General features: G+C 35.3%; 1 protein-coding gene and 1 pseudogene across 1 annotated transcript; one reads left to right on the top strand and one right to left on the bottom strand.

The window, feature by feature from the left end:
- The first annotated feature begins 15,663 nt into the window (after positions 1 to 15,663).
- On the top strand, positions 15,664 to 16,268 carry LOC131810346 (olfactory receptor 5T3-like; annotated as a pseudogene).
- Positions 16,269 to 17,697: 1,429 nt separating this feature from the next.
- On the bottom strand, positions 17,698 to 18,684 carry LOC131810392 (olfactory receptor 5T1-like). Its single transcript, XM_059138332.1, has one exon. It carries the CDS (start codon positions 18,682 to 18,684, stop codon positions 17,698 to 17,700), a length of 987 nt encoding a protein of 328 aa, XP_058994315.1.
- Between the last annotated feature and the right edge of the window lie 3,401 nt (positions 18,685 to 22,085).

The raw sequence follows: 22,085 nt of genomic DNA on the forward strand, positions 1-22,085 counted from the left end.
CTGATATACTTCTCAATATGATACTCTAGTAAGCCTTGATGTCTCTGCTCTCACCTGTAGAATAAGAAAGTGTTCCATGAATGAAACTAGGTTTTATTCCAAATCATGTCCCATTAGAGCATTTACCTACTTTACTATAGGAAACTGGGATCATGATAGAGGAAAAAGTATGAGTGTAGTTGCTGCATCCAAACTGCTTTTCAAGCAGGCATTTCCATTAAGCAGTATTTAGGAAAATTAGAACTAGTTGTGTTTATATCTTGCTGTTTCACTTTGGTAGAGGCCAACAAGACAAATATATAGATCCTAAATTCTTAACAAAACGTGATCAATCTGGAAGACTGAAATAAAATCAGTTCCCCAGCACTCGTGGTCAAAAATTATAAAGTACCAAACACTCATGGAAACAGTATTGCAATCAGCTCAGTAAAAAGGAAGACTATGATTGTAACTACCATGTATCCTTAAGTGGTTACTAGAAGTTAGGAATTTGTGCACATTTTCTGATACAATCTACATAGCAATCTACAAACCAAATAATTCATGTCATTTTATAGATTAGAAAATTGCCTATCTGGGCATACGACTTGACCGAGGTCATAATTCCTAAGACATTCAGGATTCAAGCCTAGTTTTCTCTGATTTCAGACTCTATTCTATTTCCACTTGACCATATTACAAATCCATTGTGAGATGCCATAATTCTAGAAATGTAATCACTTAGAATCCATGAGATGGCTTCCTTGCACATTGGAATCTTTTTTTTTTTTTAATCAAGTAAGCTTGAATAAACCATGAAAAAAAATTGCTTCTAGATCAATTAGCTCACTAATAAAATAAATTAAAAATTTCTATCCCTCCACTAGAAAAGAAAATATATCGATTTCAAAGTTGTATATACACAATAGCTGGTTAATAATTTTTCTCCATTTAATACTTCCCTTAAATTTTAAATAGAGCCCGTTAATTCAATTATCTCTAAATTGACCATAATCTTTCACCAAGAACATTAAAGCAAATTTCCTGTTACACCTCTAATGATCAAAATATGTGGGAAGTACTCTCTACTTTCCCTGATGCATTCCCTGAAAGCCAAATGATCAATTGTTAACATAATTTTGAGTTAACTAATTAACTATAATCTTCTTTATTAAATACAAGTATGAAAGCATGCATTCTAGTTTGAAATTCAAATGTCCAGTTACTAAAATATTTTGTGAGTTACAAAAAAACCCTTCCTCTTACCTGTGGAAATGAACCATCTGTTCATGTACACTATGAATATAAATGCATTTAGACTCTTATACCATCTTGAGTTCTTTAAGTTCACAGTGATGTCCCAAGAGGAAAATGCACGAATTCTTTTCTGGGACAGAAAACTATGAAGATGATTTGTTGTTTTTTTTTATTTAAGCAAGTCAATAGTTCTGGATAATGAACTACATGATGAAAATGATTACATAAACACACTTTGGCCTCTGGTTTAAAATGATTCCACAGTGGAAAAGAAAGCTAATGAAGTAGACGTGGTCTTGGCTCTAGTATTGAGTAATTCTACGTCACTAGGTTGATGACTTAACTTCTCTGAAATCCAGTTTCCTCCTTATGGAAATATAAGCTGTTTACTTCCCTCAAAATCCTATAAACAGGGGCGCCTCTGTGGCTCAGTGGGTTAAAGCCTCTGCTTTCGGCTCAGGTCATGATCCCAGTGTCCTGGGATCAGGCCCCACATTGGGCTCTCTGCTCAGCAGGGAGCCTGCTTCCTCCTCTCTCTCTGCCTGCTTCTCTGCCTGCTTGTGATCTCTGTCAAATAAATAAATAAAATCTTTTAAAAAAAGAAAAGAAAGAAAGAAATAGATTTGCCAATAAACGCTCAATTGGTTTTTGTCAAAATTGCTAGGAAAAATCTATATAGGAAGGATTTTTTAGCGACGTTTAATTCATAGAATAGATTTATGCCACAAATAAACATTGACTCATCATTTTCACCATATATAAAGCTTTTCTCAAAATGAAACTTATACCTTAATATAAATTTTATTGCTATAATTTCCTAGGAAAACTTGGGCATCTGTGTGACCACGAGTTAGTCCCAGATTTTTAGATAAATCTCAAAATATATGAACCATGGAAGTAAAAGGTGATAAATTATATTTCAACACAATTAAAATCTTTTGATTTGACAGACATTGTTGAAGAAATAAACCAGAACGTTATACAAAATATTCGCTCAACAGTTATCCAATAAAAACTATGTATCCAGATATATGAAAAACTCTGAAACAAAACAAAGCAAAACGAAAACAACAGCCAAAGGGCAATATATTTGAATAAACATTTCACCACAGAAGACACATAGGTGGTAATTAAGCTCTTGAAAAAGTTAAACACAATTTGATGTTAGGGAAAGAAATGCAATTTAACACAATAATGTGGTCCTATGCTATATACCTACCAGAATGAATCAAGTTTAAAGTATAGTAATAACTGATACTATATCATATGTTTGGATGTCAGAAAGTAATATTTTTTGGCCAATCGGTAAGATTTTAATGGGATTTGATATAAAACATCTAGGAAAGCCTGACCGGCTCAGTCAGTAGAGGATGAACTTGATCACAGGGTTGTGTGTTTAAGTACCCTGTTGGGCTTGGAAAAATTTTAAAAAGCATGAATTCAGCTAATAGAATAAACTCACTATTGTATTTTACTAAGTCATTCTTGTTTTTTTTTTTTTTAATTTCCAGTTAATTTCTGGGTTCTCTTACTCGTGTCTTCAAATCCTTCCCATATCTAGACTTCTCATTTATAATATAATAATATATTTTGGTATTATAAATTTTAATAAAAATTGAAATAAAATCACTGAAAAGTTATCAAATTACGACAAAAGTGAAAGATAATAACCCCACAAAGCACTGCTCTTTTTTTTTTTTTAATTTAAATTCAATCAGTCAACGTATAGTACATCATTAGTTTTTGGTGTAGTGTTCAGTGATGCATTAGCATATGACACCCAGGGCTCATCCCATCACATGCCCTCCTTGATGCCCATCACCCAGCTACCCCATCCCCCACCTTCCCTTCCACAACCCTCAGTTTGTTTCCTGGAGTTACTAGTCTTTCATGGTTTGGCTCCCTCTCTGATTTCTTCCCATTCAGTTTTTCCTCCCTTTCCCTATGATTTTTTGCACTATTTCTTGTATTCCGTAGGTTGAAACTAGATGATAATGGTCTTTCTCTGACTGAGTTATTTCACTTAGTGTACTATCCACCAGTTCCATCCATGCAATGTAAATGGTAGGCATTCATCCTTTCTGATGGCTGAGTAATAGTCCACTGTACATATGAACCACATCTTCTTAAGCCAATCATCTTTATTTTTAAAGATTTTATTTATTTATTTTCCAGAGAAAGAGAGAGAGCGAGCACACACACAGAAAGAGTGGCAGGAAGAGAGAGAGAAGCAGGCTCCCCGCCGAGCAAGGAGCCCGATGTGGGACTCGATCCCTGGACGCTGGGATCATAACCCGAGCTGAAGGCAGCCGCTTAACCACCTGAGCCACCCAGGCATCCCTAGTCAATCATCTTTTGAAGGACATCTCAGTTCCTTCCACAATTTGGCTATTGTGGACATTCCTGCTATGAACATTAGGATGCAGAAGCCCCTTCTTTGCACCACATCTGCATCTTTGGGGTAAATACCCATTAGAGCAATTGCTGGGTCATAGAGTAGCTCTATTTTTAATTTCCTGAAGGACCTCCATACTGTTTCCCAGAGTGGCTGTACCAGCTTGCATTCCCATCAACAGTGTAGGAGGGTTCCCCTTTTTCCACATCCTCATCAGCATCTGACTTGCTAATTTTAGCCATTCTGACTTTGTGGTTTTGATTTGTATTTCCCTGATGACAAGTGATGTAGAGCATTTTTTCCATGTGCCTGTTAGCCATTTGGATGTCTTCTTTGGAGAAGTGTCTTTTCATGTCTTCCACTCACTTCTTGACTGGATTATTTGTGTTTTGGGTGTTGAGTTTGAGAAGTTCTTTTTTTTTTTTTTTTTTTTTAATTTTTTATTTTTTATAAACATATATTTTTATCCCCAGGGGTACAGGTCTGTGAATCACCAGGTTTACACACTTCATAGCACTCACCAAATCACATACCCTCCCCAATGTCCATAATCCCACCCCCTTCTCCCAAACCCCCTCCCCCCGGCAACCCTCAGTTTGTTTTGTGAGATTAAGAGTCACTTATGGTTTGTCTCCCTCCCAATCCCATCTTGTTTCATTTATTCTTCTTCTACCCACTTAAGCCTCCATGTTGCATCACCACTTCCTCATATCAGGGAGATCATATGATAGTTGTCTTTCTCTGCTTGACTTATTTCGCTAAGCATGATACGCTCTAGTTCCATCCATGTTGTTGCAAATGGCAAGATTTCATTTCTTTTGATGGCTGCATAGTATTCCATTGTGTATATATACCACATCTTCTTGATCCATTCATCTGTTGATGGACATCTAGGATCTTTCCATAGTTTGGCTATTGTGGACATTGCTGCTATAAACATTCGGGTGCATGTGTCCCTTTGGATCACTACATTTGTATCTTTAGGGTAAATACCCAATAGTGCAATTGCAGGAATTCAGTAAAGTGTCAGGATATAAAATCAATGCACAGAAATCAGTTGCATTTCTCTACACCAACAGCAAGACAGAAGAAAGAGATATTAAGGAGTCAATCCCATTTACAATTGCATCCAAAACCATAAGATACCTAGGAATAAACCTAACCAAAGAGACACAGAATCTATACTCAGAAAACTATAAAGTACTCATGAAAGAAATTGAGGAAGACACAAAGAAATGGAAAAATGTTCCATGCTCCTGGATTGGAAGAATAAATATTGTGAAAATGTCTATGCTACCTAAAGCAATCTACACATTTAATGCAATTCCTATCAAAGTACCATCCATCTTTTTCAAAGAAATGGAACAAATAATTCTAAAATTTATATGGAACCAGAAAAGACCTCGAATAGCCAAAGCGATATTGAAAAAGAAAGCCAACGTTGGTGGCATCACAATTCCGGACTTCAAGCTCTATTACAAAGCTGTCATCATCAAGACAGCATGGTACTGGCACAAAAACAGACACATAGATCAATGGAACAGAATAGAGAGCCCAGAAATAGACCCTCAAATCTATGGTCAACTAATCTTCGACAAAGCAGGAAAGAATGTCCAATGGAAAAAAGACAGCCTTTTCAATAAATGGTGCTGGGAAAATTGGACAGCCACATGCAGAAAAATGAAATTGGACCATTTCCTTACACCACACACAAAAATAGACTCAAAATGGATGAAGGATCTCAATGTACGAAAGGAATCCATCAAAATCCTTGAGGAGAACACGGGCAGCAACCTCTTCGACCTCTGCCGCAGCAACATCTTCCTAGGAACAACGCAAAAGGCAAGGGAAGCAAGGGAAAAAATGAACTACTGGGATTTCATCAAGATCAAAAGCTTTTGCACAGCAAAGGAAACAGTTAACAAAATCAAAAGACAACTGACAGAATGGGAGAAGATATTTGCAAACGACATATCAGATAAAGGACTAGTGTCCAGAATCTATAAAGAACTTAGCAAACTCAACACCCAAAGAACAAATAATCCAATCAAGAAATGGGCAGAAGACATGAACAGACATTTCTGCAAAGAAGACATCCAGATGGCGAACAGACACATGAAAAAGTGCTCCATATCACTTGGCATCAGGGAAATACAAATCAAAACCACAATGAGATATCACCTCACACCAGTCAGAATGGCTAAAATCAACAAGTCAGGAAATGACAGATGCTGGGGAGGATGCGGAGAAAGGGGAACCCTCCTACACTGTTGGTGGGAATGCAAGCTGGTGCAGCCACTCTGGAAAACAGCATGGAGGTTCCTCAAAATGTTGAAAATAGAGTTTGAGAAGTTCTTTATAGATCTTGGATACCAGCCCTTTGTCTGTTATGTCACTTGCAAATATCTTCTCCATTTCCATACATTGCCTTTTAGTTTCATTGAATGTCTTAACTATTAATATAAGTTATTATTTTGATAAAGCTTTAATTATTTTTTAAAATTGTTAACATTATTCTAAGATACTAAATTATTATATTAGTGTCTTGTTCTATAGCCTTACCTTATTATCTGATTTAATTAACTTTGAAACACTTTATTTTTATTCCTTCACAAATTATTCTTTCACACTACAGTCAACCCTTGAACAACATAGGTTTGGACTATGTGGGTCCACTTATGTTTGGATTTCTTTAGATAAATACAGAGATTTCCCAAATACCCCTTATCCCCATGCAGGGATGCATGGACACTTCATAACTACCTGTAGTCTGCCATTCACCTTAAGGTTCAATCCTGATGTTGTATATTCTATGAATTTCAAAACAATGTATAATAACATGAATCCATATTAGAGTCTCACACAGTGTGTTTTAAGTACTCCAAAATTCCTCTGTGCCCTGCCTCTTCACCTTCCCTTTCCAAACCACTGGCAATCACTGATCATTTTACTGTCACAGATTTTTGCCTTTTCCACAATATCATATTTTCAGAATCATATTGCATTTAGTATTTCAGATTGGCTTCTTTCACTTAGTAAAACACATTTATTACCTTCTCATCTTTTCCTGGCTTGATAGTCTTTCTGTCTTTCTTTTCTCTCTTTTTCTTTCTTTCTTTCTTTTAGCACTGAGCAATCATTCATTGTCTGCAGTACCACAGTTTATTTATCCATTCACCTACTACAAGACATCTGGATGCTTCTAGATATAATTCTGACAATTACAAATAAAGGTGCTATGAGCATCTGTGTGCAAGTTTCTGTGTGAACCTACGTTTTTGGCTCTTTGGGATAAATACCAAAGGATGTGATTGCTGAATCACATGGTAAGAACATGTTTTGCTTTTTAATTCCTTCCTCCTTTCTCTGTTACTGCTGGTCATACATTTCCCTTAAATGTAATCATACATAAGCATGTATACATATAAGTTATATGCACAAGCATATAGAATCGAGTACATTGTTCCTACTATCATTTCATTACTTTCTCTTCTTGTTTGGATGTTTTCTGAGAAGTTGGATAGGATTCCTACCTGTATTCTTCCATAGGTGAGTTGTGTTTTTCTCTAGCTTCTTTCAGAAATTTTTCGTTTTTATGTTTTATTTGTATCCTTGGATCCTTTGTATCCTTGATTTGTATCCTTGATTTTATTTGTATCCTTGATTTTTATGTTTTATTTGTATCCTTGATAGTTTGAAAATGATATATCACTGTATAATTTTTATGGCATTTATCTCGCTTGGTGTCCTCTGAACCTCTGGACCTGAATCTGTGGTTTGGTGTCTGAAATTAATTTGAGTAAATTTTTTATTATTATGGTTTCAAATTTTCTTCTTTCCTTTTCTACAACCTTTGGATATTCTGTTTTTTTTTTTTTTTTCAGTCTCTGTTCTTTTTGTTTTTCAATTTTTGAAGTTTCTATTAAGATATCCTGAAGTTCAGAGATTCTCTCTTCTGCTATAACTAGTCCTCTAGGAAGCCCATTAAAGGAATTCTTCATTTCACTTATAGAGTTTTGCCCTTCTAGTATTTCTTTTTGGTTCTTTCTTAAGATTGCCATTTCTCTACTTAGGTTGCTCATCTGTGCTTTGGTGAATTCTACATGATCCATTAGAATACTTAGCATGTTAATCATAGCTGTTTTAAATTCCCAATCTGATATTTAATTCCAATGCCCCTGCCAAACTTGGTTTTGCTTGTGCTTCAAAGTGCTTTATTTTGCCTTTTAGTATGAAACATACTATTTTTTTGGATAGTCAGGCATAAGGTACTGGGTAAAAGGAGCTGCTGTAATTGGACCATCAGCAATGATGTGGTGAGGTATGGGAGTTGCGGACATGCTCTATAGTCTCAAGATTGGAACTCAGTCTGTTTGTGAGGCTGTGCCACCAGACTATAAACTTCACAATTGTTCCTTGGTCTTTTTCTTCCCCCTTAGGTGGGTCTAGATGACTAGCGTAGGCTGGAGTTGGGTATTTCCTTCCCTCCTTTTACTTCGGTTCTGATAATACTCCAGCAGGCTAAGCACTAGGTTACTAATTTCTCCTGAGGACAGGCTTTGGCATTATTTGACAACAGTTCCTTCTCTCTTCTCCTTCTGGAAGCAAAAGAATATTTTCTTCAATATTTACCGTGGGAACCTAGTCCTGAAAGTAAATCTCACAACATTGGAGTGGGGAGACCTTGTCTGGATACCTCTGAAATTTTTAACTCCCAGAGATGATCACACTCCACCTTCAACAATTTTTCAGTTATGGTTCGGGTGTTCTTCTCTAGGCGCTCATCCCCATGCTGTTTTCCGCTCAGGTAAGATTTGACTCCCAGTCTTTGCCTGTATATTTCAATCTCGGAGGCTGCTGCTTGCCCTGTGCTTCCTTCTCTTTAAGGATCCAACAAGAGTTACTGATCCTGTGTGTGTGTGTGTGTGTGTGTGTGTGTGTGTGTGTGTGTGTTCAGCTCTTTTACTTGCTGATAAGACAGAGTGGCATCTTCCAGTCTTCTCACCAATGGAGCTAGAAACCCAAAATTTCTAATTCTGTTTGTTATTTATTTCTTTTGTTCTCTTCCATAGTAGAAGATGTAGTCAGATGTCTGATAACTTATGTTGCCTGTCCGTTGATACATGAAGGTCACTAAAAGGAATTCTTAAGGTCATGTGTATCACTTCATTCAAATTCATTTCCAACATCAACATAGAGACATACTACACAACCTCTAAAACACTCCCAATCCACCCTGCAACATCCCACTTTACCTTCTTAGTTTTGTTTTGCCTTTGTGTAGACATCCCCAACATCATTTTTTTTTTTTTTGCTTCTCCCCAACTTACTAACTCCTCAGATGTATTCTTGAACAGATAAACAAATGAACATTTTACTACCCCAGAGGTCATCTATACAGTGAGAAAATATTCACTAGATCTCTTGTTTCCAATCCAACTGCTCACCAGGAGCATCTGGAGAATTGAAGAAAAATAAAATTTTTGATACGTCTCTTTTGTCTATCAATGTTAAAGTTCTGTATTTAGGTTCCAGGAAATGTGTGTGTGTGTGTGTGTGTGTGTGTGTGTGTGTGTATTACCATGCCATCTAAATATGCCATAGATTAGTATTCAGGAATCACAATATTGTATGAATTCTGGAGTCATACTGAGCTTTAAATGTCTATGCCTCCTATTCTGCATGCTTATGGTATTTTGTATTTTTTCTTATTTCTTGAATATTAACCATTTCAATAAATCCAAAATTTATCTTTTGCTCTTTATACACAGCACTTAATAATATAAACAGAGTAGAACTATAATGAATGGGATGGATTTGGATTCATCTAAATCCATGTGCTATGTCTTACAAAAAATGTAGTGTAATTTTACATTTTATGGTTTACCACACATACTGATTTCGTGTTATATAAATAGGTTACATTGCCAAGATGAGGAAACTGAGCCTCAGAGAAGATTAAATACTAACTCAGTATCAGAGATATTATATAAAATTATGTCTCATGTCTCAAGAGTTCTCAGGTAGTACTAAAACACACATATATATGAGTGCAATTATTACATGTATAGACTTAGTACTTTATTGAGGTATAACTGACATGTAAAATGTTGGATTATTTAATGTTCACTACACCTGTGAAAACATCACCACTATCAAGGTCATAAACATATCCTCACATCTTCAGGTTTCCTCAGCCCCCTTTGTTGCTCTCGTTTCATAGTAAAAACAGAATAAGATTTACCCTCTAGGCAGATTTTAAGTACACAATGTTGCTAATTATATGCCTACCCTTAGTTAACTTGAGTAGTTAAAACATTGCATCCTTTGACCATAACCGCTCCTTTTCTCCCATCCTTCAACCCCTAGAAACCACCATTATATCCCCTGATTCTACAAGTTTCTCTGTTTTAAATAACTCACAGAAGTGAAATCATGCTTGGTCCCTCTGTGTCTGATCTATCCACTTAGCAAACATCTTTCAGGTTCATTCATATGGCTACAAATGACAGAATTTCCTTCATTATGAAGTTTGAATAATATTCTGTTGTACCTTTATACCACATTTTCTGTATTCATTGTTTCATAAATAGATATTTTAATGTTGTTTCCATATCTTGGGCATTGTGATTAATGTTGCAGTGAACATGGGACTGTTCTTCCCTGATCCTGATTTCAGTTCCTTTGGATACATATCACAAAGTGATTAAATGATTACTAGATCAAATGGTAGCTTTATTTTTAATTTTTTGAGGGCTCTCTATACTGGTCTCCATAATGATTATGCCAACTTCCATTCCTTATAAACAGTGCACAAGTTTCCCTTACTTCACATTTTTCTTCTTTTTTTTTTTTTTTTTTTTACATAATAGCCACCCTAACAGGTCAGAGGTTATAACCAACTGTAGTCTTGATTTTTGATAAAATATTCATACTATCTGAGGAAATCCAAAGATTCAGTGCAATCCTTATCAAAATACCAAAATACCAAAAGAAGTAGAAAAAAATTTCTAAAATTCATGAGGAACCAAAAAAAAAACCTCAAAAAGCAAAGAAATATTGAGCAAGAGGAACAAAGCTGGAGTGATCATCCTTACTGATTCCAAAATATATTACAAAGCTAAAGTAACTGATCTGTTTGTTATTGGTATAAAAACAGACATAGAAAGGAATGCAGCAGAGTGAAGAACCCAGAAATAAACCTGCACACATATACTCAATTGATCTTCAACAGAAGCATCAATACTTCACAATGGGAAACAGTCAGTTCAACTAATTGTGTTGGGAAAGCGGGATAACTACATCCAAAAGAATAAAATCCAACACTTGTCTTACACAATGCACTAAAGTCAAACTCCTAAAAGAAAATGGGAGAGTGATGCTTCATGACATGGAGCATGGTAACAATTTCATGGATAAGACACCATAAACTCAGGCAACAAAAACAAAATCAGTTAAGTGGGAATACATCAAATTAAAAATCTTCAGCACAACAAAGAAAACAATCAACAGAGGGAAAGGACAGGTTACACAATGGGAGAAAATAGTTGCACATCAGTTGAACAGACATTCTCCAAAAAAGACATACAACTGGCCAACAGGCCAATATGAAAAAAATACTGAATGTTACTAATCATTCATTAACGCAAAACTAAAACATTATTATAAATTAGACACCAAAGAATTCTATGTATGCAATAAATAATAACATGTAGTGAATTATTCCAGACTCATTTTCTTCTTTATTAGTGAGTAAATCACCATGTATCTATTTTGAAAGAGAAGATAATTGGGACATATTCACCTTGGGGCATCTCCTGTGGTTTCAACAACAGTTGAGTTAGTGGATATAAGCAATCTAAGTTAATCATATTTGTGGTGCATCTAACCTTGAGTTTGCTTTTGCACAGATAAAAGAAAATTTCAGGTCCATTGCAGAATGTTTTCAGAGGTGGGCTCTAAAATATCAAAGGTCAAACATCTTATGAAATCTCTAGTACTAAACCCTTTAGGTTGTTGCCTATTGCACAGGCGAATGAATACAACAAAGAAAATAGAAACTCATGAATTTATGTTTGTAGAGTTAAATAAGAGTGCTCCAAATTGAATCTATGTTTTCATTTTCCTCACAGAAAACAGAGCAGTTTAAAGCAAGAACAGTCAGAAAATATGTCACTAGAGGCAAGAAAACATTGGACCTATTCACTACCTGGGAGCTTATATTTAGCTATAATGAGAAAGAAAATCAATTATCTTTTTATTTTGCCTGCTTTGTGAGGTCAAAACCACCTCGAATTCATAATGTTTCTCTAGTCTTGATGTTTAGACATTATCTAAATATTTATCAAGAATCATATTTACTTCTACTGGAGGTGGCATGTGAGGAGGTCGGTTACAGGATGAAGCTATGGTGTAACCAGAGATTGTGGAAAATGATGAAAAGTGCGTGTATGCTGTGTGGCAGGTGGGAGTGAATCTGGGTTTTGAGAATTATTGACTGTGAGAATTGTGATAAGCCTGAAATAAAGTAATACACTCCAAAATCTCTTCCTGCTACATGTGTTCAACACATAGTTGATACTTTTCTCTCTCCTGCAAACACTGTTTCAATGTTGAGCCAAATAAATTTGGAAACTTGTGCCCTCTTATTCCAGTCATATCTTTAAACGTGACTTTACCTTAATTTTGACAGTTGAAGGTGTATTAAATTCTTCAAGAATCATAGTCATTTTCTCTAGATAACTCTGATTCTTTTCAAGATATTCTAATATTGACTTACATATATCCAGTGTGAATTTTATTTAGACATCTAGTGGAAATCCCTGTTTCAAGAGAAATCTAGCTGAAGTTCTTAAAAGTATCATCTTTCTCTATCTTATCTACCCAAGTAAACTTAAGCCCACAGTAATGTAGCTAACTGAATCATGGTGAGGTGTGTGCATTTTTGGTATAAGCAGATCCTACAATTCACAAAACTTTTTTACTCTCTAAGGCATAATCCACAGACTTAAAGAGTAAGAAAAAAATATTAAAATGAGAGTTATTGGTTTTAATCCTGAGACAATAATGATTTTGTGTGTATTAAAAATAACTAAAAGAATATATCATATGTAGCTGAAGAATGAAATAACTGGCTCAGGGTTCTAGAAATGTTTATTTCCCAGTGATGATATACAATATTAATTTCATGACACGATACTTGCTAATGTTTCCAAATAAGTCCATCTGATTACAAACATGCAATTATACGGCCATCTTATATTTGCTTTATGTATTTCTTGCTTTATACATTTAATTAGCCTGCCCAGCTGTATATTATTACATTATTTTGTCTGCTTCATCACTCAAGTGTATTCCTGTTTTGAAGAGGAGTAAAGTTTAGAAAGAAAACCTAACATCACACCTGTCTTTTAATCATGAGTCTGGCTGATGAACACACATTTTCAGATTCTAAATCTTGTGTTGTTTTGAACAGGATATATGGTTGAACTGACGTCACAAACTGTACTGGGGCTGAAATTCTTCCAAGTTTGTATTTCATTTCTTTTGTTTGTAGGTTTTACCTCATAGACTCTTTTAACCCTTGTCTAAATAAACACTAGTCTCAACCTCTGTTCAGTTAATACTCAGGTCATGCTGTTCCTTATGGCTTTTTAAAATAAGAATAAAAAAATATATGGTTTTTCCAATCAAGTTATTAAGACATTTTAATTAAAGTATGCATTTAAAAGAATCTTGTTATAGATCCCCTCAAAGTATTCAGTTAGCGCATATAGCTTGTGGGTTCTGATTTATCAGTATTTTTATTTTTAATACATAAGATTTCATCTAAAATCTGTATTCTTTTTTTTTTAAAGATTTTATTTATTTATTTGTCAGAGAGAGAGAGGGAGAGAGAAGGAGCGAGCACAGGCAGAGTGGCAGGCTAGAGTCAGAGGGAGAAGCAGGCTCCCCGTCAAGCAAGGAGCCCAATGTGGGACTCGATCCCAGGAGGCTGGGATCATGACCTGAGCTGAAGGCAGCCGCTTAACCAACTGAGCCACCCAGGCGTCCCTAAAATCTGTATTCTTGATGTTTTATTTCAGTAATTTTTTTCTTTGTCTTTAATCTTTCCAGTAATTGATGAAAATGTTTTCTGCTGACACTGACAATTTTTTTAGGCTTTCCTGATTTTGTCTTTTTCAGAAGGTTGTTGTGCCTCCTTCTGCTTCCATCACTATTTCTAACCCAAACAGCACTTTCTCTTATTGACAGGATCCATGTCAATATATTGCAATAAGGGTTTGACATACATTATGGATTTAAATAGAGTACACATTTTTATTTTCAGTAGAGCATACGCTCTCAAGACTGACTTAAATTTCATATGAATGGGTATGTTATAAAAACTAAAAGGAAGGAAGGAAGGAAGGAAGGAAGGAAGGAAGGAAGGAAGGAAATGAAGAGTGACTCAACCTTAGGAAACAAACTGAGGGATGCTGGAGGGGAGGTGGCTGGGAACATGGGGTAACAGAATGATGGGCATTAAGGAGGGCACATGGTGTTATGTGCTCAGGGTGCTATACACAAGTGGTGAATTACTGAACTCTACATCAGAAATTAATGATATACTATGTGTTGGCTAATTGAATTTAAATTAAAAAAACAAAATTTACCCTCTAACTTGTGAAAATAATTGGCTAATAATTGAAACTCTGGATTCAGGTATAAATTTGACTTCAAATTTTTTAACAACTGGATTATCCAGGAAATATTTCTGCTGTTCCTTTTTTTCATTTTTTCCTACTTTTTTACTCTTGAATATTTTATGTCTTTGTGTAAACATTGTTTACTTCTGATGTTGTATTTTATTTACTTTTTTTTTAATGAACAGCTTACTTGTAACACTTAGATAATAAATATATAGTTTTTCTTTCATCAGGTAATAAACAATAACTAGACAAGAATAATACTTAAAGAAATACAGATTTTCAGAATAATTCTTTCCCTTTTCACCCCAGTTTTTGAAGGAGTCAAAAATCATATAGAATTTAGATATCCAGAAGTGTTAAGTATGACCACCTATCCAAGCAAAACAGTACAATGGGATGTTAAGTATTTGAGAAATAAATCTGAGTGAAATATAAGTGGTCATATAATTGTGTAATTCAATCACATCCCATCATCCTGAAAAAAACATTGGTTTTGTCAGATACACTCAAGATGGTACAGAGTTAGAAAACTTTTAGAGATTAGCTCATGAAATGTTATCACTCAGAAGTTTGCTACTCTGTAGAACCAAATTAATTAACACATCCTATACTTAATGTAATTTTATTTTATTTAAAAGATTTTATTTATTTGTTAAAGAGAGAGAGAGCACAAGCACAGGCAGACAGAGTGGCAGGCTAGAGGCAGAGGGAGAAGCAGGCTTCCTGCCAAGCAAGGAGCCTGATGTGGGACTCCATCCCAGGACTCTGGGATCATGACCTGAGCTGAAGGCAGCCGTTTAACCAACTGAGCCACCCATACCTCCCACTTAATGTAATTTTAAATATTCAATCTTATTAACATATTTTGTCTTTCAATATTTGCCTCAATATTGTAAAATAAATATCAACATTTCCATTCAACAGATAAGTAGTTTGTAGCAGATTATTTTACACAACCACCAAAAGGTCTAGAATGCTGGGATTTTATTTCAGTGTCTGTATGTTGATATACTCTTTCACATGTATAGATGTCAAAGGAAATTATTTTTAGCCAATCATACAGTGAATTTGAAAACATATAATAAAATGCAGTGGCAAATTAACCAGTTGACCTGATAGTTTTAGCAATAAAAGGAATTCAGCCAGTGAGTGAACACCTGTGTTTTCCCCTTGATTTTGCAGTAAGTGGCATGAACACTTGAGTATCTTGTCCTTGTCTGCTGATCCACCACTGGGAAATTGTATATTACCAAAAAATAAATATAAGGATACACTGCCTGTTCCCTTGAGTTAAAATATTGAGTCACAAATTGTTTTTCTTAGTTAAGAGATTATAATTTTATGAACATCTTCAAGTCAGTTCCCTGAAGTATCAACATGAAAAATGTCACTGAAGTTACCACATTTGTATTGAAGGGCTTTACTGACAAACCTGGACTACAGATGGCCTTATTCTTCCTGTTTCTGACAATCTACCTCTTTACCCTGATGGGAAATTTAGGACTGGTTGTATTGGTCATTGGGGATCCTTGGCTTCACAATCTGTGGATGCCTGCTATTCTTCAGTAATTACCCCAAATATGCTAGTAGGTTTTGTGTCAAAGAATAAAGTAATTTCATTCCTTGGTTGTGCCACACAGATGTTTCTTGCTGTTACTTTTGGGACCACAGAATGCTTCCTCTTGGCTGCCATGGCTTACGATCACTACATGGCAATCTACAACCCTCTCCTCTATTCCATGAGCATGTCACCCAGAGTCTATGTGCCACTCATTGTTGCTTCCTACGTTGGTGGCATTTTGCATGCTTCTGTACACATGGTGACCACATTCAGCCTCTCCTTCTGTGCATCCAATGAAATTAGACATGACTTTTCTGAAATCCCTCCACTACTTGCCATTTCTTGCTCTGACACCCACACAAACTACATTTATATATATATATAAATGTATATATATATATGTATAGACACACACACACATATATATAATGCATATGTGTATTATATATAGGGTATTATGGTGTGTATATATAGTGTGCATATATATTCTATTCACATATATTTATATAATTAACCAGTTCTCTAAGTTCAACTTATTTGTTCTTCCTGAGCTTAAGTACATCAATAAATGCTCTATCTAATACTTACCAGTAAAACTTTTGGAGTTTCATAAATGGATCTTACCATTTCTGTGATTGAACAGTAGTAATGAGGAAAGATTTTGATAGTAGAATAAAAATACATATATGTTATAAAAAATAAAAAATTTAAAAAAAAATTAAAAAAAAATACATAGTGTTGGGCCAAATAGTGAAAAAGTCATGGCCATTAGCCTTGATGGATTTTACTCTGAAAGTACATGAAGAGCAAATGAAACAATTTTAAGGAGGTCTGGCTGAGGGAACTCAGGATGGAGAAGTAACCTCATAACGAGTGGGAATGACTTTCTATAAACAGTGTGATGATGCGTCAATCTGTAGAACCCTGAATACATAAGCTATAGTAGCACTGAGTGAAGAAAATTCCACAGTGACTGAAAATAGCAATACACTTGCATCACCAAATATTTAATATGAATCAATTTGAAACACAGTAAAAGTAAATAGATGAACCCAGCAATTGCACTACTGGGCATTTACTCTAAAAATACAAACGTAGTGATCTGAAGGGGCACATGCACCTGGATGTTTATAGCAGCAATGTCCACAATAGTCAAAACATGGAAAGAACCTAGATGTCCATGAACAGATGAATGAATAAAGAAGATGTGATATATATATATATATGATGGAATACTATGCAACCATCAAAAGAAATGAAATCTTGCCATTTGTGTCGATGTGGATGGAACTAGAGGGTATCATGCTTAGTGAAATAAGTCAATCAGAGAAAGACAATTATCATATGATCTCCCTGATATGAGGAAGTTGTGAGACAATGTGGGGGAATTGGGGAGAAGGAAAAGAATAAATGAAACAAGATGGGATTGGGAGGGAGACAAACTATAAGAGAGTTTTAATCTCACAAAACAAATGGAGGGTTGCCAGGGGGAGGGGCATAGGGAGGGGATGGTGGGGTTATGGACATTGGGGAAGGTATGTGCTATGAAGTGTGTAAACCCGGCGATTCACAGCCCTGTACCCCTGTGGTTAATAATAAATTATATGTCACTAAAAATTTAAAAAAATAAGTATATAGATGATACAAATGATCATATTTGTAAAATACTATGTTGGAGGGCTGATAAAAGCTTTATTTGGAAATATTCTAGGATATACAGACAGTATGATTCACTAAAACCAAGACATTTTCTTTAGTTTCTGAACATAGAGACATAATTTGATATGCAGCATTCCTTGCAGATTAACTCAGTGCTAATAATGTGTTTTACATAGGAACCAATTTCTCACAAACAATTTCTTCATTGCCTCTTTTACATCTTTGTTCCTTAAACTGTAGATGATGGGATTCAGCATGGGAATCACAATTGTGTAAAAGATCGACACGATCATGTCATAGTCCAAAGCATAGCTGGAACTTGGTCTCATATACATGAAAAGGATGGTTCCATAATAAATTGTCACTCCAGTTAGGTGAGAAGCACATGTAGAAAAGACTTTCCGCCTCCCCTCAGCAGAATGCATCCTCAGAATGGCCAACAGAATGAAACCATAGGAGATCAGAACAATCATGATAGTGACTATCTCAATAGCGCCCACAAAGTAGAAGAGCAGCAGCTGGTTGATGTGGGTGTCAGAACAAGAAATGGCAAGTAGTGGAGGGATGTCACAAAAGATGTGTCTAATTTCATTGGATGCACAGAAAGACAGGCTGAATGTGGCCACCGTGTGTACAGAAGCATTCAAAATGCCGCCAACGTAGGAAGCAACGATGAGTGGCACGTAGACTCTGGGTGACATGCTCACGGAATAGAGGAGAGGGTTGTAGATTGCCACATAGCGATCATAAGCCATGGCAGCCAAGAGGAAGCATTCTGTGGTCCCAAAAGTAACAAAGAGGAGCATCTGGGCTGCACATCCAAGGTAGGAAATGGCTTTATTCTCTGCTAGGAAATTGACCAGCATTTTTGAGGTGACAACTGAGGAATAGCAGGCATCCAGGAATGATAACGCACTCAGAAAATAGTACATAGGATTGTGGAGCTGAGAATCCCCAATGACCAATATAACCAGTCCCAAATTTCCTATCAGAGTGAAAAGATAGATCACTAGAAATAGAAAAAACAGGAGAACCTGCATCTCAAAATCATCTGTGAAGCCCATCAATATAAACATGGTGACCTCAGTCACATTTTTCATCTGAATCCTATATAAATCTAAATCTGATGGAAACCCTGGCATTTCACTGTTTATTTATAAGTGCTAAAGGCAACATGAAAATAGTCTACCTAATTACATCCCCATATTTGTTTCTTAGCAGGGTACAATGATTTCCTTGGCACTGATAAAAATAGGCAGCAATAAAGATGTTGGTCCCAAGTCATTGCATTTTGCTGTTAAATAAAAAGAAGAAATTATTTTAATCAGTCATTGATTACACATATCAGGTTAAAAAATAACCTGTTGACTTAAATAGTTTATTGTCTATATCATTTTCTGTTCAATACTTTATTGTCTTTTTGCATATCACATTAATCTTAAAATTCACAATGACGAAACAACATGAATATTTGAGTCTTAAAATATCATAGTGGAAAGTACACATCTTAGTTCTGAATTGGCTACAATGGACATGAAAGTCCTTTCTTTTATATCTGAACAACTGTTCAGATGTGAGTAAGTACACTTCTGTCATAAGCTTGTGTTGGATTTTAATGAGAAATTCTAGGGGCAAGTAGATGGCTCTGTAGGTTTAACAAGCAACTCTTGGTTTCGGCTCAGGTCATGATCTCATGGATATTGGGATGGAGCCCTGCATGGGGCTCTGGGCTTAATGGAAAGTCGGCTCAAAGGTTCTCTTTCTGCCCTTCCCCTGCCTTGCACATGTGCACACGCACACACACACATGCTCTCTCTCTAAAATAAATTGCTAGAGTAGTCAAGTAGTTTATAAAGAGATCAATGAATAGTATAAATATGATTAATGCATTTTGGGGTATAAGCAAAAATAGATTGCTCTTTAAAAAAACTTCTATTCTCTCTCTTTCTTTCCCAAACTTTTCTTCTCCTCTCTCTCTCTTTCTTTCAAATCCATGGAATACATACAAAAATAATTACTAAAGAGACTCGGACACAAAACAGGAATTAAGCAGATAAGAATAAGTACAGCAAAATATGTACCGAAAGACAGTATGCCACAGGAATCCACAACAAAACACGTGTCGTCTGCTGATATGTACAGGAGAAGGGTTAGTGACATGACAATTCTAACATTTCTGTAAATAATGTGCCTAAGATAAGACAACTGTAGAAGGTTAAGAACATTATATTTGAAATCTAAAACCTCATATTACAGGGGTTCCTGGGAGGCTCAGTCAGTCAAGTGTCTGACTCTCTATTTTGGCTCAAGTCATGATCTCAAGACCCTCAGGCCCCAGTCAGGCTCCAAGCTCATCATAGAGTCGACTTGACCCCCTCCCTCTGCTCCGCCCCTTTCAAATCTTAAAAAAAAAAAAAAAATGGGGGCAACATTTTAAAAAAATTAATAAAACCTCATATGACAACCTTAGAGTTTGCACCTGGTAACATTGTGAACTTGGAAAAGTTACTTCTTGTAACTCCAAAGAACAACTAAGATTGACCCCAATTTTTAGACATACCTTGTTCAACTACATCTGCAATGGTATGGTTGCAGAGTGTGTATCTATCTGATGCATTAAAATCTTTTGTATTAACTTGAAGTGTTAATTATATGTGAAAATGCATACACATGAAATATGGCCTCCACATTGTATTTAGTTTGAATAAAATTAATAGACATTATAAAATCATTTTTTAAAAGTTAAAGCATTTTGCAATTAATGGGTCCCAAACAGAATCATAGTGCTTTTTAAAGTTATGCTTATGTTTGTTACACCACGCTAAATATATATTAAAATACTGTTCTATTGAGATTAAACCCAGTGAATCCCAATATTCTGTGCCATAAGAAACTTTAAAATCCATGTCAGCCACTACTTTTTGCTTGTGGGCATGCCACTAAAATAATACTCTGTTTACTCAAATTCTTCTGATATACTTCTCAATATGATACTCTAGTAAGCCTTGATGTCTCTGCTCTCGCCTGTAGAATAAGAAAGTGTTCCATGAATGAAGCTATTTTTTTATTCCAAATCATGTCCCATTAGAGCATTTACCTACTTTACTATAGGAAACTGGGTCATGATAGAGAGAAAGTATGAGTGTAGCTGCTGCATCCAAACTGCTTTTCAAACAGGCATTTCCATTAAGCAGTATTTAGGAAAATTAGAACTAGTTGTGTTTATATCTTGCTGTTTCACTTTGGTAGAGGCCAACAAGACAAATATATAGATCCTAAATTCTTAACAAAACGTGATCAATCTGGAAGACTGAAATAAAATCAGTTCCCCAGCACTCGTGGTCAAAAATTATAAAGTACCAAACACTCATGGAAACAGTATTGCACTCAGTTCAGTAAGGAGGAAGACTATGATTGTAGCTACCATGTATCATTAACTGGTTACTAGAAGTTAGGAATTTTGTGTACATTTTCTGATACAGTCTACATAGCAATCTACAAACCAAATAATTCAGTGTCATTTTATAAATAAGAAAATTCCCTATCTGGGCATATGACTTGACTGAGGTCATAATTTCTAAGATATTCAGAATTTAAGCCTAGTTTTCTCTGATTTTAGACTCTGTTCTATTTCCACTTGACCATATTACAAATCCATTGTGAGATGCCATAATTCTGGAAATGTAATCACTTAGAATCCATGAGATGGCTTCCTTGCACATTGGAATTCTTTGTTGTTGTTGTTGTTAATCAATTAAGCCTGAATAAACCATGAAAAAAATTTGCTTCTAGATCAATTAGCTTGCTAATAAAACAAATTAAAAATTTCTATCCCTCCATCAGAAACAAATATTGATTTCAAAGTTGTATATACACAATAGCTGGTTAATAATTTTTCTCTATGTAATACTTCCCTTAAATTTTAAATAGAGCCCATTAATTCAATTATCTCTAAATTGACCATAATCTTTCACCAAGAACATTAAAGCAAATTTCCTATTACACCTCTAATGATCAAAATATGTGGGAAGTACTCTCTGCCTTCCCTGCTGTATTCCCTGAAAGCCAAATGATCAATTGTTATCATTATTTTGAATTAACTAATTAAGTAGAATCTTCTTTCTTAAATACGAGTATGAAAGCATGCATTCTAGTTTGAAATTCATATGTCCAGTAACCAAAATATTTTGTGAGTTACAAAAAACCCTTCCTCTTACCTGTGGAAATGAACCATCTGTTCATATACACTATGAATATAAATGCATTTAGACTCTTATACCATCTTGAGTTCTTTAAATTCACAGTGTTGTCCCAAGAGGAAAATGCACTAATTCTTTTCTGGGACAGAAAACTATGAAGATGATTTGTTTTTCTCATTGTAAGCAAGTCAATAGTTCTGGATAATGAACTACATGATGAAAATGATTACATAAATGCACTTTGGCCCCCCGGTTTAAAATGATTCCTCAGTGGAAAAGAAAGCTAATGAAATAGATGTAGTCTTGGCTCTGATATTAAGTAGCTCTATGTCAGTAGGTTGATG

The sequence above is a fragment of the Mustela lutreola genome, chromosome 1 (genome assembly GCF_030435805.1).
Source record: "Mustela lutreola isolate mMusLut2 chromosome 1, mMusLut2.pri, whole genome shotgun sequence".
NCBI lineage: Eukaryota > Metazoa > Chordata > Mammalia > Carnivora > Mustelidae > Mustela > Mustela lutreola.